The sequence below is a fragment of the Miscanthus floridulus genome, chromosome 1 (genome assembly GCF_019320115.1).
Source record: "Miscanthus floridulus cultivar M001 chromosome 1, ASM1932011v1, whole genome shotgun sequence".
In the NCBI taxonomy this organism is placed as follows: Eukaryota; Viridiplantae; Streptophyta; class Magnoliopsida; order Poales; family Poaceae; genus Miscanthus; species Miscanthus floridulus.
Genome location: NC_089580.1, coordinates 9,877,261 through 9,900,461, shown reverse-complemented (window position 1 = coordinate 9,900,461; position 23,201 = coordinate 9,877,261). Strand labels below are relative to the sequence as shown.

The window sequence follows — 23,201 nt, the reverse complement described above, 5'->3', positions numbered from 1 at the left end:
TCTGATACCAGCTGTGACAGAACCGCCCAATTTATACAAGATCAAGTATGGTTGTCCCCGCTAACACGTTGACACACCCATACTTTCACTCATATAAACCCGGTAGTCCGCCGAGTGTCCCGAAAGACCTCGGTAAATCAACATCACAACCAAGATCGCGTGATTAAGCAAATACACATCACATACATCGGGTTGCAGCGGAAATAATATTACAAAGGGGTTAACAAATAATAGTACAAGTTTGGGTTTCAAAACCGCTTAGTGAAAACAACATAGCTTTCAAATGATTACATTAATATAAGTTTCAAATATATTGCTAGCATAGTGACATCATCCGACAAAAGCATATAGATGAGAAGTAAGTATGGAATCACCGAGCCCATCGGTGGTTAGCCACCATCATCAACAGGTCGAGAACATCACCTGCAACAAGGTGGGATAAACCCTGAGTACTCGAATGTACTCAGCCAGACTTACCCGTCTTAAACCAAAATAAAGCGACACCAAGGATTATGCAAGGCTTTCTTTAGTGGGCTAGCTGACTTATTTGCGAAAAAGCATAAGCTATCATGAAGAAACCATTTTAAGTACTTTGCATCATCTTTATTATGGCCTATCCATCTAGGTAAGCACCTATACTATAGCAATCACTTGATTAACCAATAACATCCAGTTACCAATTTAGATTTAGCATATCCCATACCATCCAGATAACCATCATTGTTCCATAATAATTACTACGATGAAGTAACTCGAGTCAAGTGCTCACTATCCAGGAGCGATGGCGATTCGAATCGATAACTAACCAGCTGGTGATTTATTCCTTACACAAACCTCACTCACCCGCTAAAGTGAGATATTAATCACCGAGTCAACTTCCCAGGAATCTCGAGTTTGCCAGGAACCACATGTACCCGGGGGCCGACCGACTGCACTTTGGTCTTATCATCTCGCCCCCGTGTCCTACCACACCTGCTCCGGCACAGTGCGCTGCGGGCAATCTACTCGGCCCGAAAAATCTCCCAGCTTCGCGGTCGGAAGGTACTTTATCCGGCCAGCTAAATGTAAGGCATGCGTTCAACATGACTCGAGGGCCAACAACGATCGGTCCTTAATCGACACAGACGGAAACTAACAGCACCCCAGAACCCTGTCTGGTTGCCTCCAACTTTTTCCGTCCGGTCTCCAATTATCCATCACATATGGTTAATTCCAGGATATCATTCTTTCCATAGCTAAATTCTTCCAGTAACCACCTATAATGTAGGTGACCGGATATCACCGATCGCTACCGGTCTAAGCAAGGCTAAGCAGTTATTCGATCCTGACCTAACAGGGTAACAAGGTAGTAAGGTAGGCAAGGATAGTAATAAATGCATCAACGGTTTCAATCAACTCCTACAACTTAATGCAACAATATATATAAACTCATATATATAGAAAGAATTGCTTTTATAAAGTAGGAGACTTATAATGCTCCGGGGCTTGCCTGGGATCCGACACAAGTCAGTTCAGTTAGCTTGCACCATCCTGGTGACATCTCAGATCCTAGCACTCGCTTAGTCCTTCCATCTTCGGGACAGATACTCCATACATCGTCTTCGGATTCGGCTCCAACATCACGTCCTTCACGTGGTTCATCTAGCGTACCTAGATGAGATGCAAGATGCAAGTGCATGAATATGAAGAATAGTACCATGAGACGCATCACAAATAGCAAGCAAGACAAGCATTGTTTACACTAAACACACTTAAGTACTTTGCGAGGCTTAACTTAACATCACACAATCTATCATGCTAAGATAACAAAGAATATTATACATGGCACATAAGTCTCACAAGATCTCAGGTGTATTTAACTTAATTACCAAGGACGTGAACCACACTTAGCAACAGGCAAAGCAAGTCAAGGTGACGCAACAACTATAACCGAAATAAGCCAATTTCTGGACTTGCAAACAGCAGCTTCATAAATCAATCATATCTGGAGTTTTATAAATCCAAATGATATGAAACAAGACATTCTGGAAAGCTTAGGAAATTATCTACATTTCATCTTTAATCATCTCAGCATGATTCTCAAGTTAACTAAGTCAAATATATTCATTTACCGAAACTGGTCTACAATTGACAGAAAACAGCCATTTCTGAAACCCAACTTTAAACAGCTATAACTCTTAAACTACTTGGCCAAATGACACCAATTTTTAATAGAAGCTAGATACATGAATTATCTACAACTTTTGTATAAACAAGTTTCACAACAAAGCACATTATCATGAAGAACTTTGCTAAGTTCCCAGATCTATCCATAAACCACATTGGCAAGAAAATAATTATTAACTTATGTTGCAAATACATAATTAGGCAAAACCAACTTTACCAACATGTCACACATGACTAAAGAACACCAGAAAACCTAGTGTCCATGACCAAATAAATTCTTTTAATGCATTTCTTAATTTATTTTAGATAATAAGGTGACTTAATGAACATATACCAAAAGTGCACAATAACTTCTACAAAAATTACAGTGGCTCACATATCCTCTCAATAGTCTACTGTACAAATTTCACTCCATTTGGATATGTATAGCAACCTCTATGAAAAAGACAAGTTGCTAAAGCAAGAATTCATGTGAGAGCAAGATAAACCAATAACTCACTCATACTTCATCCAATACTCATGAAATTTTTACCACACATCAACTATCACATGAGTAACATGCCACAAAAATTTCACTTCATTTGGAGCCCTAGATCTACAGTTATGAAAAATAACAAATTCAACTAGCATTACAACCTTACTGCACAAATCTATTTTTACCGCAAAATATTTAAACTAAAACATGCCATATTATAGATCCACTGCATAGACAATTTCACAAGGATTCCAAAAAGTCTTCATTTACTATTTTACGAATTTTCTACGATTTACTATGAATTTCCAAAGTTCCTGCAAAATAATTACAAACCAGTCCTACGGCACTATTCACCTGAGTCTATGACAATGCAGATAGGACCCTGAACTTCGTCGAATTGTCGTATGACGTCCTTGGCGGGATTTTGAACAGGGAGGTCGTCGGAGCTCGTGGAATCCGGCCGGAGAAGGCACGTCGTCGTCGGCTGAGGGGCGGGGGAGCACTAGGGGGTCCTTACGCACCCGCCGGAGGCCTCGGCTCGGCCCGAGGTGGCCCACGGCGGCTTGGCCACGCGCGGGCGGCGGCTACAGCGGCGGCGACCGGAGCTTCCACGGCCACGGTGGTGGTTTGCGACGGCGAGCACGAGCGCGACGTGAAGGAGATGGCGGCGAAGCTTAGGGCGGTGCTTGTGGGGAGTGAGGAGACTGGGAGCGGTGGGAACGGCAGCGGCCAAACTCGAGCTCGCGGCGGCAACCATGGCGGCCGCGTTCCGGAGCGCGCGCAGCACCAGAGAGCGAGGGAAGGAGAGTGGGGAGGCGAGTGAGTGCTCGGGCAGCTCGGGCGTTCGCATTTGGAGGCGCAGGGGCAGGGCAGCGCATGGCGCGGAGGCGGGACGCGCGGCGGCAATGGAGTGCGCGCTCTGTTGCATGGCTGCCACGGAGACAAAACAACGAACACGTGGCGTGCGTCTCTGTGCCCGACTTGGGGTCCGTTTTTGGGCCAGCTCTGCTCCGAACTGGGCTATGGGCCTTGAAGCAAAATTCTTCATCTTCTGATGCTCTACAAACTTGATTAAGGGTGCTCGGCCATTAGGCTGTTGGATTAGCAGATAATTAGTACTAAACTTGATAGTGTCAGTGATTTGACAGCGACAAGCAAACATCCAAAATTGATGGTCGAAATGAAATGCAACTGGTGCCATCTTCTTGTATGTTCTTCCCCATCGTGTAAGCTCCAACTTTTATTTTGGGGTCAAGTCAAGTTACTTAACGAAATTTGGAGAACGCGAGACGTTAATGCCGATGTCGATGAATTTCAGACTTAGAATATTTCTAAGTGCTGAAATCAGCAGCAGGTTCCAACATCGAGCCTCTGTTTGACTTATTTCCAAGTTGATCTAGCTCTTGGTCCAAAAACAAAGTTTGTTCTACATGATATGGACTACAACTTTCATTTAAGGTCCAACCTCAAAACTGGTATAGAACCTGTTGTTCTACTTTGACCAAAGTAGGATCACGATGAAGCTTAAATTATCCTTTTTGATCCATTGGAGCATTTTCTTGGCATTTGCCCAACATGAACCTTTCATGACTTTTGTTGTAGAGTTAATCTAGAGTCATTTGGGCAAGGTTGCAAGGTTTGGTTGACGATCGAGAATTCCCTTCACTTTATAAAATAATTCAAGCAACAACATAACTCGTCATTTCATGTGACTTCTTGATTCCAAACTTCACGAAACTTTTCCATGGATCAATATAGATGGTTATTGATGTGAGACACACGAAGATATTCCAATAACACCACCCAAGCATATATCTTGAAAAGGGGTCTATAGGCGAGCAAAGGTGCAATATCCAAGTTTAGGTTGGGGCTCGTTTCTATAGGTTTGACCTTGACATCTTCATCATCACTTAATATACCATGTTTTAGCTCAAACCCATTGCTTAACTGGTGGCAAACACCTGGGGTGTTACACCCTGCAACGAGCCTCGGCGGGACACCGGACTCGCCGGTGCTACGGGTGGCGGCCGGCAGGAGAGATGAAGACCGGCGGCGGACAGCAGTGAGGATCTCCTTCTCCTATTCTCCTCTCTCTCTCTCTATGTCTCTGTCTCTCTCTAATCCGGCGCTCTGCTCTTTTCCTTCCCGCGCAGCCGCTTTCTTTCCCGCGCTGTCGCCCGCTCTCGCGCGTGCGCGCTCCCGCCCGCGAAAACAGAGTCCCGCGCCCGCGCACTCCCGCCCAGCCGCCGCCTCGTCCGCCTACTCTCCGCCCAGGCGCCGCGGAGGCGTCGCGGAACGCCGCGGAGGCGCGTGGACCGCCTAGATGTATGCCTACCCCCGTAGGCGCCGCGGTAGGCCTCTGCCCAGCGCCTAGTCGCGCCTAGGCGACCGTGGAATCTCGCCTTGCCGAACATTGATTATGGTACTTCAGACTTTTCAGATATTGTGATTTTGTTCATTTTTATGCATATATGACTATACCGTGTACAATATAGATGAACAAATGCTAAATAATTATTTTTATTATGATTCATTGGAGTCCTTAATTAATTTTCATAATACCAATTTTCAGTTATCACAACTCTCTTAATTAGTTAATTAACTGATGTTTGATCATTACAAAGAGTTAAGAGTTAGTCAAATGCACCGCCTGAGATGTACACATCAGCACATACATTTGCTGAACTCCATTTTCACACTGTTTTATGTTCTCTTTGTACAGAACGAGAACAGGCTGCTCTGGAAATTGGGGACATTGCCGCCAGGGCTTCTAACTTTCTACAAGCTGACACACCCTCTGGACAAATCATGGCATGTGCTTGGCTTAGGGTACAATCCAACCATTGAGCGATCAGAAATAGACAATGCTGCGGTCATCCACTACAATGGTAACATGAAACCGTGGCTGGAAATCGCAATGACAAAGTATCGGCCTTACTGGACAAAGTACATCAATTATGAGCATCCGTACATTCATGGATGCAAGATCAGCCAATAGAAACCACCTAAAATATTCTTCTGTGATGAACATTGAAGTTAGACGGGATTCAAAATGAAGTCCTCTGTTAGTAGTATAACTATCACATGTTCTTTATTCGTGCTATATTAGATTTGTTAGCTATCATGTGTATGCAGTTTCATAACCCATTTGTGGTGCTTTCTCCCCTAGCCCGTTGTTGGTTCTTGTCTATTTTTGTCATGAAAAGAACGATGAGCTCTATGATTCTCATCGGCTGATAAATGAATGAGCCCTTGTTTAGTTTTACCTCAAATTTTCAAAAAGTGCTACAGTACCTATCACATCGAATGTTTGCGGCCCGTGCATGGAGCATTAAATGTAGACGAAAAAAAACTAATTGCACAGTTTGGTGGGAAATTGCGAGACGAACGTTTTGAGCCTAATTAGTCCATGATTGAACACTAATTGCAAAAAAAAAAAACGAAAGTGTTACAGTAGCCTCAAATTCTAACTTTCTGAAACTAAACACGCGCTGAATTTCTGTGGGTGACAAATTAATGATGTCACTCAAACTGTATTAAGTGTTCCATTGAACATTCATGGCAGCATTTAATGGCCACTTGAAAGTTACGCTATAATTATAACGAATTTTAGGGCTTGTTTGAACTGCTTTGCTTGCTCTTTTTTTTTTAAGCTCCGCTTCCGAAAACACTTAAATGGGTACTCTAAAACTCCTAAGTTTTAAGCCCCGTTCGGTTTGTTGAAATTTGGTTGAAAAACACTGTTTTGACTGAATTATTGTGTGAGAAAAGCACTGTTCTGGCTAAAAAAACAAGCCTAATAGTATGGATTATAAGGTAAGCTGAACGAGCCTATCCACGGTAGAGTTAATAAAAAACAGACCTACTCATGGTTGAGATATTTTTTTTTTGAGGGACACGAGATTGTTGACGTGAGATGATCCAATGGGTGCGGCTGGGTTCTTAGGCCAGTCTCAATGGAGAGTTTCACCTCCCAGTTTCCAACACGTGAAACTTTGATATGAAACGGGTCTCTCCCACAGTGCAAAGTTTCATGGCACGGTTTCATCCCTTATTTTACTATTCACGGGTCCCACCTATCCCTATCATCCCTCTCTTCCCCGCGTGGTCCCGGAGAAGAAAAGTCGCGATGAAACGAAGGAAGGGCCTCAGTGCAGGTTTCACGGCGTTTCCAAAGTTTTGGAAACAGTGCGGATAAGTTTCATGGCCATGAAACGAATCTCTTCTCTCTCCTCCCAGTTTCATGCAAAAACTGACGTGGCACCTTATTAATTGTGCATGAAACCCCCCATGAAACTCCATTGAGATTGGCCTTATCAGCTCTAATTACTTTGGATTTATGGGTCAGGCCACCGGTAAAAAATTATTACGGACTGAACTCGACCTATCTGGTGGATCAGGTTGGATTGAGTTTTTTCCTGACAGAATCGGGTCCGGTTGGTTGGGCGGCCTACGAACAAGTCTAGCCCATAGCATCCAAACAGGCAACCACAGGCCCGGAGCCGCAGCCCCCGACGCCTCCTCCGCGGCTCCGCCTCCGCCGAGCGCCCCTCAGCCGCCTTCCTCTTCCTCCAATTCCTCCGCCGATCCCCTCCGCTGAATCGAATAGAAGAACCGATCGCCGCTGCCGGCGAGGGGGCTCGGCGCACAGCGCGGGATGGCGAGCGGCAGCAGCAACGGGGAGCCAAGCACGGCGCCGCAGGCGAACCGGTGGTACGACCTCCGGCTGGGCTCCTCCTGCCGTGACCCCTCCCCCACCGCCAAGTTCTGCACCCTCCGCTGTAAGCCCTTCGTCCCCTTTCTTCCACTCCTTTTTTTCGGTACCCAACCTGCGGCGCTGTAGCCTGGGATCCGCTTCAGCGAATTGACGAGCGCTAGTTAGCACCACAGGAGGTAGGGTTCTTTGACACTGATGGCTCAGGATTCCTGGCGTTTAATTATTTTGCACCATGGGAAAACCTGATTTCATTACTCCACACTCCACAGCGACGAAATTACACGAAATATCTGACTGATTTGACCAACAGCTACTGAAAGATACTAAAAGTGCAGCTCACAAGTCTAAAACTGAAGTACTGAGCGGAGAAAGTTCATGCTAAAAAAACAGTTTGACATAAAAAATGCAATAATGGTCTACTTTTACAATATCTGCCAATAGTACATGCAGTGCACAATAAATCTAAAAACGGTTGAATTTTTTGAAGACCTGTTTTAATTTTTACTAGTGTTATCAGATGATCATAATTTGGAGATACATCATATGCCTCTTTATCAACTAAAAAACAAAGATACATTCAGCAAAACAAAACCAATCAACAGCTGGTACCTCGGAACAGGTGCTAAAGCTCTGAAGGATGCGGCGCTACACTTCCATCAACCAGAGCATGTAGAGGGGAGTCATCTTGAACTAGGATGGAGCTTATGTTTTGTGCCGATCATCTTTGAGGGCAGCCTGCGTGTTGTGATCTGTCCGCTGAAATTGTACTTGTCCATCAGAAGTTTCGCCATTCATACGCTGTGTGCCTTTTGCTTGGGGTGTTATGTAGGAGTGCACTGTATTGGTTGGATGTTAGCAGTTTGGTTTGTCACACATGTTAAGCCCTCGGTGCTTAAATGTACTTTGGAGAACAATATAAGCGTTGAACGTTGGGCTCTACAGCTACAGTGACTGAAAAGGGCCATCTATTTTTAGTGCAATTTGGCCTCCTTTGAATAATGGTCCTTACTTTTTGTGCAAGCTTTGCTGTTGATGGGATATTGTGTTCCTCACCAATCTTCTCATGTTCTTCATTGTGTTCATGTTCCTCATAACTGTCTTAACTTGTTGATCTCTGAGTTACTCTTACCTTGTTTGCCTTTTGCTGCTATTTCTACAGTTGCTTGTATTTCATCATTAGTTTCACCCAACATTACATTACATTCTATAGCGACATTAGCTAAAACAATATTATCTAAAGACTAGTACTATGAAAGGATTGGTAGAAGTACCTTCTTGGTTCAGTACAGCCCATCTGTTCTCAGCTCTTAGAGGAACATGAGTCCCATTCCCTGGAGACCTTGTACTTGCTCTAGACATCACTGGAGGTGGGGCATCTCTTCAGCGTGCTTGTTTTAGTCTTCTTAATCATCTCATTTTTCTTACGGACATTATCAAATTCAAGAGAAAAATCCACTTGCCTTTCTGCACCATCTCCATCATCGCATACAAGTATTTCCTCAAAATCTGGCATCTTCACCCCAGAACTCAAAGGACTCCAGCCCCTTTCAGTCTCTAGTAAAGCTGTCATCCCCTTCATTGTCTCGTCTGCAGTAAGTTGGTTTCTTGCCTGGTTTGAAACCTCAAGGTTGCTTGATCATATTCTCTTTGTCATGTTTATCAGTGTGGCAACTGTTGTTTAATGCCTGCGTGGCATTATTAGCCACTTGATCTTCTCTCTGGTCATTAATTAGATGTTAAGAAAAATATGGCTACCTTTGTTATTTATTGTCATGGATGGTATGCTGAGACCTCTACTGCAAAGGTTATTATTGGCATAATACTAGGGATCAACCAAAGCTAGTTTTCTGATATCATCTAGCAGCCTTCCTTTGTATTATTGTGATCTGACAAAAGGTCATGCCATTTCTTTATGTTGTAAATAAAAAATCAGGGTCGGCAATAAATAGTTTTTATTACCTTTGATGTTGCAGATGAATTTAAGCCAGCATCAATTGACAAGACTCAAGCTGGGTCTCTGCAGAGTACCAAAGATAACCGGGTTACTGTGGAATTCCATAATAATCAGCCTGGCAAGCCAAAGGTGACATTTGAGGGGAGCCAAGAAGAGTACAAGGATAATGATGGTGTCTTATTTTTTGATGGTGAGACCTTTCGCCTTGAGAGGTTGCATAGGGCTGTCAAGAGGTTAAGGCATGTCCGAGTTCCAGGAGAGTCTGCAGCAGTTAATTTGGCAGCTACCACTACTGGAATGGGTGCAGAATCACAGTCTCCTCCATTACCTAAAGTCAGCAAGTCACAGACCGTGAGCAAACCTGCTGTTCACTCAGTTCCAGTGAGTTCTGTTACTACTTTTATTATGCCTTAGATAATGGTTTGTCATTGCTCTTTCTTTTGTTAGGTTTTCACTTTTAAATTGAGTAACATGATAACACCTGCGATATAGTATTAAGTAATAAAGTTTGAAGATTTCTAACAGGTTCCATTTCTAAAAATACATGATATCTTTCTCCAGATATTTTGTGTTCATTGATTTATCATCTGATGTACTTTGAAGTCATCAACAATCTTCCTTGATACTTGATAGTATCTTAACCTAGACAGATTATGGGAAATTGAGGATGTTATAAAATATATTCTACCCTATTACTTCTCTTTAGAAAGGTGAAATGTTTTACTAGGAAATGTGATCCACAAGTTATATGTTTTCCTACCTTCAAATCTAGCTAGTTCGAAAGTTTATTTGAATTAAATAAGCTGCAGTCATACCCTGTTGTTTCATAAGATTAGTGTTATATTGGTGGTATACAAAGTAATTAATATCTGATTTAATTTTAGTGGTGTACAAAAACATTGGTCTTCAAACTTATAAAGTTATAATTGAAACTTCAACTGGATATGCTTAGCTTCGTTAGAAGTCGGGTGTGAGAAGGGAACTCACTCTCACGCGTGTAGGAATGTTACACTGGGATAACTAATTACTTAAAACATGCAAGGGTGTCAACTTGACTTAACTTCTCAATGTGACTAAGGACCCAACTTAATTTGAATTACTTCACATGATGATCAACTTGGACAACTTCACTCAAGCGAGGGGTAAGGTCACTGTGAGTGTGGGATCTCAAGTGACGTAGCTCGCGGACAACAGATTTGTAATTTAGAAGCAAAACATTGGATAGCAAGTATTCTTAGCACTGATTACCTATGAAGGTTTCTTTGGCAGAATATGGTAGTTGGCTTTACCTTCTTAAGGTGTGGATGTTAGCAACTTGTTAATAAATGACAGTGTTGAGCTACTCTTCTTTTTTTTGTGGAAACCTTATTTCTGGTCGGCATGTGAAACTTAATTTGCTACTTGCGAAAACCTCTCATTGTGATCATTTTTAGGGCCATTACGTACGCACTTGGTCACTGAATGTGAAATCTTTGTTAGAGTGTTACTGAATCATTTTTCAATTGAATAATGGCCCATAACATTATGTTTCTTTCAAACTGTGGTCATGACTCTGAAGGCTGAACCATGGCAGCTGATACTGCTGAGTATGCAGCTCTAACTTTTAGCATCAAAAGGGAATGTGGCCTTGTGTTGGGATTTAGAAGATGGAATTGAGATGGAAACAAATTCTCCAATGCAAATCTTATATACATTGTTTCAATCAAGCTACCAAGCTATTTTAATTTTTGGGCGTCTGCTTTTGTTTAATATAAAAGCTTATTATATCATTTCTAATTTGCTTCGTCATGTATGGGATGAAACTGTATGTTGAGTCAAATTTGTTAATATATGAATATTTTGATATACTCACTTTAGCGCTATACAGAACTTTTCCACCATCATGATGTGATCTTATATAGTTTCGAACTCTCAATTCAAATTTTGATGTTTCAGTAAATCATACTTCTGATTCTGACTTTGCAGGTTGAGGTTGAGCGTATTGACATTGGTGAACCAGAAAAACCAGAAAATCCAGGTAGGCTCCGTGTGAAATTAATCCTATACCAGGATAGAGATTGTGGCCACACCTATCCTACAGTTTTAGAATGAGTTGGATTAACTGTTTCACTGGACGTGTAACACCGTGGCATGCGTAGATAAGGAACATGGTAGTTTGGCTAGGGATGGATTTCCATACATTAATACATGTCACCTGGACACCCTGATATTGATACGTGATATGCAATACTCCAATACGCCATGTATAGGAGTATCACTCACATTATAAAATGGGGGAAGAGAAGTCATTATCACATGGCCATGGAGCCATGCCACTTGCAAGTGCTTGGGAAGCAGCATGGGGGCTCACTTTGTCTACCGCCCCCTTTCCTCAAAGTTCGGTATAGAAGAGAGATAAGGAGGGAGCAAGTGGAAGTGACCTAGAGGGGAGGTCTTGACTAATAGAATAAGGTTGAATGGGTGATAGTTCTAGGGTGTCGAAAAAGTATTAAAGAGGTGTCAACCATGCATTGAGATTATTTTACTTGTTCGAAAATTATGAGAATAATAAGTATCGTAGGAGTATTGGTGTTTGATAGGTATCGAAAGAGTATCAACATCTGATAGATGAATGAGTCTGTAAGTTTTTCTCTGTCTTGGATGTGTGTTGGGTGGGTTAGGGAGGGCCCTCTCTTGTACTATTTTTCTTTATTAATGAAATGACACACAACTCTCGTGCATTGTGATAGGCACACACTAGTGGCAAGGAAACCGGACATGTATTGATATCAATTAGTTTCCGTAATATTGATGGGTTGATTAAATTTTTTAATTATTATTTTCCCATTTTGTTTTGTTTCGTAAAAGTTAGTTTCCATTAATTGTTGTAGGATTCTATTAGCAGGGAGAAAAATTTGAACTCTGCCAAATGTGCTGAACTAAGGAGAAGAAAGAAGTTAGAATTTTAGTTTTGGTAACTAGTAATGGTGGAAATGTCTGTAGTTGCCCCTTTTTTACCTTCATTTTCCACACTATCTACAAAGAAAGAAAACAACATTAGGTTTCCAAATACATGTTATTCTACAATGCACAGGCATACTGGTGCCATGCATCCCCTTAATACCATCCTTAAATACTTTCACTTCATGTTTCAAAGAGACAGGGCAATAACTTAGAGATGAAAGAATGGTGGATATAGTTTTATATGAGTGTCAAGCAAGACTAATGTGGTGATTCTTTCCTTCCCTTATTTTGCATTCTAGACACATAGATTGTTACCTAATAAAAATGGATTAATGAGAGATAATTATGTCTTGTTCAGAGGTTACAGTGTTGTCTAAATTATGCATCATCTGTTCTCACTGCTCTCATGTTCGTTGCAGGCCCAAAATACAACAACAGGAGTACATATCAACCTGTTACCATAGACCCATTTGCCCTTTCACCTGATCCAAATGAGCAAGAGAACCTTGACATACTTGGTGATGATGATGGCAATGCTTCACCGAATAACTTGGCCGCAGGACAAGGGGCATCTGTTCGTGGTTTTGACATCAACTTACCAAATCAGGATGATATGGATGATGAAATTGCTGATGTAGATGTAAATGATGAGGCAGATGAGGGGCTCAATGCAGCTGATGCGCTGCGAGCTCAAGTGAACGCAGAGGGGCAGCAGGAGGAGCAGGACAGCTCTAGCTCTAGTGGGAGTAGCAGTAGCAGCAGCAGCAGCGGAAGTGGGAGCGGCAGTGGAAGTGGGAGCAGCAGCAGTGATAGCGATGGTAGTGATGCTGATTCGGCAAGCTCCGGAGGTGATGTTGATATATGAGCTTGATATGCAAGCTTTTGTTTTGACACATGCCTTGCTTCACAATTTTTCGTTCACAAGGGAGGTGTAGGGTATGTATATGTTCGGCTAATATTGCTCCAGTGAGTGCGTCAAATTTCCACAGGTCATGGTGGGCTTGGTCCGTTTTATGTTTGCTAGACCTGGCCTGGAAGAATAGAATCTGTAAACATATCTGTACAACTATGTGCTTATGTGACATTGCTGTTACCATGGATGTTACAATTGTTCGGTTGAAATGACAAAAGGTATAAAGAGGAGATACACTGCTATGCTAGCCTGTTACTCTTGGTCCGGGACATAGGGGGTGTTTGGATGAGAGCAATGTTTTCAAGTCATCCGATTAATCGCGATTACCTGTTCTAATTGGTCCCTGGTGGATTAGAAGGTCTGACTTGATTAGCTCGATTAGAAGGTTGTCTGATTAGTCGACGACTAATCACGATTAGTCGTCCGACTAGGCCATGGATGACCAGGGTGGTTGGTCTGTTTTTTTTTTGCCTGTTCAACCGAGCCTATATGTGGCCTATTGGGCTTTTAATTTGGTCTATTAAGGTTAGAATAGGCACCCCAAAACACCGGAGGCACGCAGGCACGCTGGCAAACGTAGGGTGGCCGTAATTTTTCCCCGCGCGCCTCCACTCTCCCACGCGTGCGTTTCCTGCCTCCCACGCATGATTCCTCCCCTTCCCACGCGCGATTCCCTCTCTCTCGTGAGCTATTCCCCTCCCTCGTGTGCTATTCCCCTTCCTCGCACACTATTTTCCTCTCTGGTGAGCTGTGAAGCCAACGGTGCCCTCTGTTAGGTCAAGTGGCCGCGGTCTTCGTGATGAGCTGCTCCGGCGACGGTATGTGCCTTTTCCCTCTCCATCTTCTTCCCTCCTCCCCCATCCCTCACTCTGCAGCCTCTCTGGCTCTCTGCTAGACTGCTAGGTTGCTTGCTGTGCTGTACTGCTGTCCCTCTGCTTCCAAAGGAAAGAGAAGCAATCCACTCTGCTAGACTAATCAGCCTGGTCAACGAGTAATCGCGATTAGTCGGTTGGTCGGTCCCATGACGACTAGGTTCGACTAGACGACTTGAAAACATTGGATGAGAGCCTGGATATTAGTTGCCTGGTCTGGAGAGAGCCTGGAAGTTGCCTGTGTGCAGCGTTTGCTTGGAGCCCTGGTCTTCAGCCTGGACCAGGCAGGCAGCAGTGCAGCACGCTAAGCCCAGGCGACCGAAAATGGCTGCCTGGCTACGGAGAGAAGTTGCCTGGTATCACGTTCACTTTAATCATCATGCTTTATATATAGTAATATATTTATACAATTAACCATAATATTAATTGAAAAAATAGTACTTTTATCTTTAACGAATCAAGTGGACGTTTATTTATCTTATTCCACGTGAAATTTATTACATGAACAGAATAGAAGTATACTTGTCTTTTTGTCCTCTAATAAAATAATACATAGATCTGCCATTAGAAATATTAATTTCGAATCATTTTTAATAAATAAAATAATCTAAGTCATTTATTCTGGAAAACACACAATAATAGTGTTCATTATTCATGTACATACAATTAAAAAAAAATTCTCTCAGATAACATTATTAAACACAGACTTTCCGTAGTCTTGCCTCACCAGCCAAAATTCATCAATTTCCCAGGCAACACTTTTTACCAGGAAAGTCACCTAACGGACTTTCTGTAGTCTTGCCTCACCAGCCAAAATTCATCAATTTCCCAGCAACACTTTTTACCAGGAATGACACCCAAGCCTCCAACCAGACAGACAATAACCCCTACAAACTGGGAGATGTTCCTCGCCAATGGAGCTATCCACGTCGCCTCCAAATGTTTCGGCCGTCGGATTCATAGATCTACGATCCAGTTCGATCATCCAGCTAAGGTGTCCATTCGTCCGCGTGGGGAACCGTCCGAGCAATATATAAACTGGGAGACGTTCCTCGCCAATGAACCTATCCACGTCGCCTCCAAATGTTTTGGCCGTCGGATTCATAGATCTACGGTTCAGTTCAATCATCCGGCTAAGGTGTCCATTCGTCCGCGTGGGGAACTGTCGGAGCAAAATATCTGGCCGACCGTCTCGCTCGAGAATCTCCTCACTTCCACGTCCACATCCAGCCTCTCCATCCCGTGCGCTCCCTCTCCGCTCGTCGGCCCTCCCCACGCCGCTGTCTCTCTCTCTCCCTCACTCCCCGTGAGGCGGTGCACCGGCCGGGCCCCTGCGGTGTCCGCCCTTCGGCGTGGCGGCGCACCGTCGCGACCCCGCCATACCGACGGCGGCTATCCCCTCCCCCGCGTCCCTCTCTCTCTAATGCAAGTAACTGGGGGTGTTCGGCTGATCTGGTCTTGAATTGTTTCAGCTTATTCTTTCTCACAAAACACTATTGAATCATCCAATATCAACCGAACTACGGTGGAATAAGCTACCAGCCGAACACCCCCTGCGGACAGAGTTAGGCCTTTCCAAAATTCCAAAATTTGATCACAGGACGTATCAGATGATAAAAAAATTTCCAAAATTTGATCACACTACGTTCTAAGGCCATGTTCGCTTGGCTTATAATCCATATTTTTTAGCTTGATTTTTTCAGTTAGACCATTGTTTTTCTCTCACAGTAAATCAGCCAGAAGAGTGTTTCGGCTTTTTTCAACGAAGTGAACTGGGCCTAAAGAACGCAAACTGAACCACGCGTCAGGATTGTGTAGCTGCAACCCCAATCAGGTCTCCACGTTCAGAATCATCCTTGAATTCCACATTGGTAAAACCCAAAGTTGTCGCCAAGCACCACACGAGCTGGTCGTGGATGACCCCGTCGGCCGGGGGAAGTCCAAAAGACAGACCCGAATAAAGAATAAATAATAATCTTTGATAAAACAAATAAGAAGAAAAATGATTCTTACTTCGATACAAGAAGAATCGACACAAGAAAAAGGCAAAAAAGCCTTTTTCTTGTGCCCAATAGAGGATTAAGAAGACCCACAATTCCTCCTAAAAGGACTTGTTGCTTTTATTGTTCTCGTCTTTGCCTTGGATCCTCTTCTTTTGCATGAGATAGAAATAAGGAATTCCCGACGTACCTCCGCGTGCCGAGCCCCAGGGCGAGGAGCGAGAGGACCGGGTACAGCACGGCCTGCCGCGGCCCGTGGAACGTGACGTCGCCGCCCCGCTCTGTGCGGTGGAGCTCGGCGCCCAGGGCGCGCAGCTCGGCATCCGACGCGAGCAGTTTTCGCTCCGCCTTCTCGCGCCGCTTGCCCAGGGTGTAGGTCAGCGGGTGCTGCAGCGACAGAACGAGGTCCCCGACGCGGCCGGCCTTGCGGTCCGCGACGAGACGCTCCTGGAGCTGGAGCGCTTCACCGTACTTCACCACGCCGAGCCTCCACGCCTTCAGGACCCTCCGCGCGCCACCGCTCATCTCCCTCTCGGTCGGTACAGGAAGAGAGACGGTGGGGATAGATGCTCGACGCCGTGGTCGGGGACGAACTGATAGGTAGGAGGGAGGTGACGTAGATGCTAGATGGGCACGGCGCACGGGCTCACGAGACGTCGAAAAGTGACCTATTTTGACCCCGACCCAACCCCACTGCATTTCAAATGCCACGGCGGGCAAAATCAAGTCAGATGCGCATCAAATAACAAGGGCAAAAAGAAAAATACAAGATGCACTGAAGATGGGAAATAAATAAAGAAAAGATAGAGCACGTACAACGGCGGAGGGGGCAGCTGCCCTTCAGGTCGACGTGCAGCACCTCAGGGCGGCGGATAGGGCTGCTGGTGACTGGGTGCATGCACCGCAGCAGGCGGCGCTCTGGTGGTTGGAGGACCCATGGCATCGTAGCGGGAGGCGGTGGTGGCTGGCGGGGGGGGGGGGGGGGGGGGGGGGGTGGAGTCGCGGCGGACGGCACCAGTGGGGGGGGGCGTGTTGAGTCGCGGCGGGCGGCACCAGTGGCTGTGGGGCGGCGGCGCGGCGGGCCGTCGCTGGTGGATACGTGCGGCCGCCGAATTTTCTATTTTTAGCTATTTTTTTGAAATTTTTGCCATCGTTCGTAGCGCCGAGCTTACACGTCTCGGCACCATAGATTCTGGCGCTTAGGTCAAGGTCACGTTGGCGGCGTGGACGCTGACATGACAGCCAGCTCGGCGCCGTGGACCTTGACGCCAAGCTCGGCGCCATGTATCTTGGCGCCGAGACCTGACTTACATATGGGCCCTCCTTCCCTTTCTCTCTTTCTCTCTTCCTCTCTCTCTCGAGCCAGGGCGCCCGCGGCCACTGTGCCCGCGGCCGCCCGCCACCGCGTCCTCGCCGGCGCCCGCCACCGCGCCCGCGGCCCGCACGCCCTCGCTGGCTGCCCTGCCTGCCCTGCCCGCCATGTCGTGCGTCGTCCCGCCCATCCCGGCCGCGGCCCGCTGCGCCCTGCCCTGCCGCGCCACTCAGCGCCGCGGCTCGCCCCGCCCCACCCGCGGCCCGCGCGCCCTCACCGGCCGCCATGCCCGCCACGTCGCGCGCCGTCCCACCCAGCCCGACTGTGGCCCGCTGCGCCCTGCCCTGCCGAGCCACTCAACGCCGTGGCTCACCCCGCCCCACCCGTCCGCGACCTGCCCCGCCCTGCACGGTCCGCCGTGCCATGCCCGCCCCTACCCGCCACGCCACAGCGGCCGCTGGCCATGTAGGGCTGGTGGCTGGGGCCGCCTGCCCCTGCGCGCGGGAGCTCCGGCCCAGGCACGCCAAGGCGCTCCGGCGGCTTGCTGTTGCACTCCACCGACTGCACAGTAAAGTAAGTTACTTTATTCATTTGAATTGGTAATTTAGTACTTAGTTAACAATAGTTAGGGTGTAATAGGTAGATATATATTTAGATAGATATATAGATACTTATGTTGGTAGTTAACTAGTTTTTGTATATAGTTATTACATAGTTAGATACATACATAGGTATATATTTAGTACTTAGTATATATATGTAGTAGTTAGTACATAGTATACATTTACTTATCTAAATACTAGAGACCTTCACGTTAGTAGTTAGCGTGTATTTTTGACTAAAGGACATGTGTTTCGTTACATGTTTGAACTAGATGGACAACCTAGTGACCATATATCATGGAGGCATCATTGAAAACGATCGCTATGGATATGTTGAGTTTGTTGACATACAAAGCGTGCATGTGCTATTCAATGATAGACCTTCATTTAGTGAGATGGTTGCAAGGGCTCGGGAGGAGCTACATTGCCTTGGAGATGATGATAATAGCATTGCAGTTGAGGGTGTACTGCACCTAGGTTCTCCTCCCAATATCCTCAGGCGAATGATCCCAATTGGGTGTGCGGATCAGTGGGAGAATTATGTGAGATCGGCTATGAAGAGCCAGCTATAATGTTTGACGTGGTTGTGCGTCGGGTGTTAGTTGATTCCATCCCTCATGGGTTTTCCCCACCAATGGGTCAACAGGCACACTTCGACCCTCCCATCCCGAAACCTGATATGGATGTGGAGGTTGCACCTACGGTTCCTGATGCTCAATCTATCCCCAATGAGCTAGTTGGAGATGCTTATCAGACTCATGATGTTGTGGCATATCCTCCTCATGAGATCCCTTTGACATAGAATCATCCGAGTAAGTACCTTATCCGCATGGTTATTGGGAGCTTACCCCATTCCTTACATCCATTTTTTCATTCTTTCCTCATTTTTCTACTTATGTTGCAGTAGACATTTCTGACAATGTAGATGTGCCCACTGTTGCTGCGCAAGTGCTCTGTGGAGATGGATTCCGTGGCTACAATAGTGTTGAAATTATGAATGATTCGGAGCCATATGAGATGGCAAGGGCTCTTGATTCTAATGATGATCGTCCTATTGGAGAGCTAACAGAGAGTGATGTTGAGATGTTGAGGCGTATCTTTCCCGACCGCCGTGATCCAAGAGTTCATGAGTTCAACGATCTTGCTTATTCTGATCAGGCATGTGTAGAAAGACATGATGATGAGCTCCTAGAAGCTCCTGAGGCCAGTCCTAACATGGTAATTGAGAATGGGAGTGTATTCAAGGACCTCCTTGTATTGAAGAGGTGGTTGCATGCATTTGTAGTGATACAAAAGAGACCTTACAAGGTCTTGCATTCATATGTGAAGCGCCGTTACACAGTTGTGTGTGACAAGGAATGCTGCCCATGGAGGGTTTGTGCAAGGAAGCAAAAGGTCACCGGAAAGTGGAAGATCACAAAAGTTGCCGGCCACACAATTATGCTGACCATGTGCTGACATTGAAGCATCGGCAGTTGACATCTACCCTCATTGCCAAGCGGTTGATGGGAATATTGCAGGGAGAATCCAACATGAAGGTTAGGACAATTATCAGGACCATTGAGGCGTTGTATGGAGGTTATGTGATAACTAATGGTAAAGCTTGGAAGGCTAAGCAGCGAGTGTGGAAGATGATATATGGGTACTGGGAGGATGGGTATGAGCAGTTGCCAGTACTTTTCAATGCAATCAAAGTGGTGAATCCAGGCATGCATTATGAGTACATCCCAAAACCAAATGCATGGAAGGATGGGAGGTAGATATTCTTCCGTGCTTTCTGGTGCTTCCCTCAGTATGTCGAGGCCTTTAGGCATTGTCGTCCCGTCTTCTCCATTGATGGTACATTCTTGATTGGCAAATACTAGGGCACACTTCTTATAGCCATATCCTATGACGCGAACAACAAGTTAGTTCCTTTGGCATTTGCTTTGGTTGAGAAGGAGAACAATGACATTTGGTGATGGTTCTTGAGGCTAGTCCGGATACATGTGGTTGGGCCTGACAGGGAGGTTGTCGTCATATCTGATAGGCACCATGGCATATTAATGTCGTGCGAGAGTAGATAGAGGGGTATGCACCTTTGCACCATCGTTGGTGTACTCGGCACCTTGCTGAGAATCTACTCTGGAAGGATGGTGTGAAGGATAACTTTGATCTATTTTAGGAGGCTGCTCGACAGCTTGAGGATAGTACTTTTAGAAAAAACTTGGAGCAGGTCATAACCGCATTAAATGCAGAAGGGAGACAATGGCTCACATATTTGATGAGGGATTTAGAGAAATGGACAAGAGCTCATGACACTGATGGATGAAGGTACGAGTTTCAGTGCAGCAACATGGTGGAGTCATTCAATAAGTTGCTATTGGGGATACGTGGTATGCCCATGAATGCAGTCGTTCAATTCACCTTCTATAAGCTTGTTGCCTAGTTCAACGATAGACATGCCCATACATTGAAGTTGCGGAGTGATGGAGAGATATGGGCTCCAAAACCAAAGGCACACCTAGAGAAGGCAAATGAAAGGGCTGGCACACATAAGGTTACATACTTTGACCATGCCATAGGGACTTGTCAGGTCGAGCACATGGGCGGTACAACGTCCGATGGCGAGGTCCTAGAGTCGAGGATGCATGTGGTAATCCTCCAAGATTTCACATGCACTTGTGGTAAACCAAGGAAGTACCACTTTCTATGTTCCCATTTGGTGGCAGTAGCTAGGCATCGCAACTATAATATCGAGAGCAGGATACCTCACGAGTTCAGTGTCGACACGCTTGTGCACACATGGAGCCCCCACTTCGTGCCTTTCTGGGACCCTGGAGAGTGGCCTCCATATGATGGGCCAAAGTACATTGCATATCCAGCTTACCGTTGGAACAAGCATGGATCAAGGAAGAGGACGAGGCATAGGATGGTTATGGATCATATACCTAGAAGAACGAGGCGTGGGAGAGGAACCCCATTTATTACTGACCCGAGCCAGCAAGTGTGGTAGAATAGGCCATAATTCACGCACTTGCCATTGGCAGATTAGTGAGGTGCGACTATTGGTTGTTTTCATTATTTCATATTTGTCATATTCATTTAATTAATTATGCATGTCTCAATTTATGCTTGTAATTGTGTCAATTACTTGTACATTTCTAAGTTCATGTTTCATTGTATATTAAATTTCTATTTCATTGACTTTTTTGTAGGATGGCGCAATTCCACCTGCTTGACCCGACGTACGAGGAGACCCACCGAGGACGTTTCATAGCAGAGGGGCAGGTAATAATCTATACATTTTGTTCAATTTTTTGTGAGCATACATGTGTTCGTGAAGTAACGAGAGACTATGTTTTATTCGATGCAGGACCTTCTGCTCCTTCGTCCTAGAACCCACAATGGGTTCTTGGACATGCAGTATGACAATAGGTACACTCCTTTCCTGCAAAGAGTTGGCCTAGATGTCATCTCTTTTCAGGTTCGTCGTGGGTTGCCCAAGTTCAACTCAGCGGCCATAACTGCGTTGGTTGACATGTATTATCTTCAATCATTGCCTCCATTCATGACCAGTTGTTCATGCGCTTGTCTTGTTGACATGTAATCTTGCTTTGTCTAAAATGTAGGTGGTGGCCGGAGACTCACATCTTTCACTTACCTTTCGGAGAGATGACAGGCACGCTCTAGGATTGTCAGAAGATGCTAGGTCTAAGGATTTATGGCAACACCATGACTGGGCAGTGTGGGTCAGAAGGTTGGAGAGCATGAGTAGAGGCCTTCCTTGGGCATGAGGTTGGCGAGCAAGGGGCTCGCACTTTTGGAGTTCTAATCTCCTGGCTCCGGCAAGAGTTCGCATAGTGCCCCGAGGAGGCAGATGAGGAGTCAGTTGGGTACTACTGTAGGTCGTGGATCCTACACATGTTTGCCTACATTCTTTTCCCTGACGCCATGGGTGACACTGTGTCATGGATGTGGGTCCACTGCCTCAGTGACTGGGACCAGGCGGGTCAGTACAGCTGGGGCTCTGCAGTCTTGGGTTTTCTTTACCAGCAGCTTTGCGAGGCGTGTCATTGGACTACATCCACAACGTCACTTGGTGGATGCGTGTACCTGCTCTAGTTGTGGATGTGGGCTCGTCTACCAGTTGGTTGTCCCGAGGTTCTGGCTCATCGTGAGTGGTCCCTAGGTCAGCCTCCATGTCGACAGCCGATGTGGGCATACCTTTGGGACCAGGTTAGGGTTCTACATGCGAGGTTACAGCGGGCATACATTGAGTTCATGAATGAGCTAGACACGTTTACGGCGTCTAGTGTAAGTAAATTTTATTTTCCATGCTGGTTTGAAATGGTTTTGTATAGCATCTAACATCCTGTTTGGATATGTTGTAGGTGTCGTGGGAGCCGTATGATGGAGAGGGGCACTTCCTTTTCAGTTGAGCAACATGTGTGGGTGCGACGACGACTTCTATAGGATGAGGTGCCCTCTAATCTGTTTCTATGCTGTCAAGTTCCACGTACCAGATAGAGTTGCACGTCAATTTGGAGTGACACAGCTTTGGCCAATGGCTCCATTCTCGACTGGCGTTGACTTACACAAGTAAGTGTTTTGCTATTTCAATTGTCTCATGATGGTCCATTTCCATTAATATGGTGACATGTACATGGATTGAAGTAATGATGACATACGTGCAGGTTGGATCGTCAGAAGAACAGAAAGATTTTTTATTGGGAGAAGCACCACCAATACTACATTGAACAATGGGCGCTATTGCACGACAATGTGGACAAGAACAATGAGCCACACACAAACCATGAGTTCAGGCGCTACCAAGCTTGGTACCAAGGTGCGACACATTGCAACCTAAGGCTACAATGGACAGAAGATGACTATGTTGACATCGAGTCCTCCGACGATGAAGACACGACGTACGACCAATCTACTCGTGTAGGAAGGCAGGTGGAGGCATGACCAATCTTGGATAGAGTGGTAAGTCAATTGCCTTATTTTTTTATGTTAAGTTGCATACCAATACATTATACGTTAGAGATATCTATTTTAGTTAGTGACACCTTCGAGTCGTAGCATCCTTATAATTAATTTAATCATGCCTTCAGAAGAGGACTGGATGGAGTTTGATGCATGACCAAATGGATATTGTGATGACTTGTAGTTGACGGTACAAATTCGGATGGGTTTAGTCCTAGTAGTTGTTTAGTGATTTTTTCTTCTACAAAAGAAAACAAAACATGGTGCTATCTATTG

The 23,201-nt window shown here is 45.4% G+C and overlaps 2 protein-coding genes across 2 annotated transcripts; one reads left to right on the top strand and one right to left on the bottom strand.

Moving 5' to 3' along the window:
- Window positions 1-1,461: 1,461 nt before the first annotated feature.
- Window positions 1,462-16,590, bottom strand: LOC136541024 (octanoyltransferase LIP2, mitochondrial-like). Its single transcript, XM_066532985.1, has 2 exons — window positions 16,231-16,590; window positions 1,462-1,650 (listed from the first exon to the last, which is right to left on the bottom strand). Exons 1-2 carry the CDS (start codon window positions 16,563-16,565, stop codon window positions 1,638-1,640), a joined length of 348 nt encoding a protein of 115 aa, XP_066389082.1. The 5' UTR covers window positions 16,566-16,590; the 3' UTR covers window positions 1,462-1,637.
- On the top strand, window positions 7,110-13,410 carry LOC136540671 (uncharacterized). Its single transcript, XM_066532712.1, has 4 exons — window positions 7,110-7,422; window positions 9,332-9,693; window positions 11,278-11,329; window positions 12,675-13,410. Exons 1-4 carry the CDS (start codon window positions 7,299-7,301, stop codon window positions 13,118-13,120), a joined length of 984 nt encoding a protein of 327 aa, XP_066388809.1. The 5' UTR covers window positions 7,110-7,298; the 3' UTR covers window positions 13,121-13,410.
- Window positions 16,591-23,201: the final 6,611 nt, after the last annotated feature.

Bases quoted from the DNA above. Each gene is read 5' to 3' on its own strand.
- LOC136540671 (XM_066532712.1), top strand. From the start codon at position 7,299: ATGGCGAGCGGCAGCAGCAACGGGGAGCCAAGCACGGCGCCGCAGGCG. The intron at 7,423-9,331 runs GTAAGCCCTTCG...TTGATGTTGCAG, and splicing joins CAAGTTCTGCACCCTCCGCT to ATGAATTTAAGCCAGCATCA. The intron at 9,694-11,277 runs GTGAGTTCTGTT...CTGACTTTGCAG, and splicing joins CTGCTGTTCACTCAGTTCCA to GTTGAGGTTGAGCGTATTGA.
- LOC136541024 (XM_066532985.1), bottom strand. From the start codon at position 16,565: ATGAGCGGTGGCGCGCGGAGGGTCCTGAAGGCGTGGAGGCTCGGCGTG.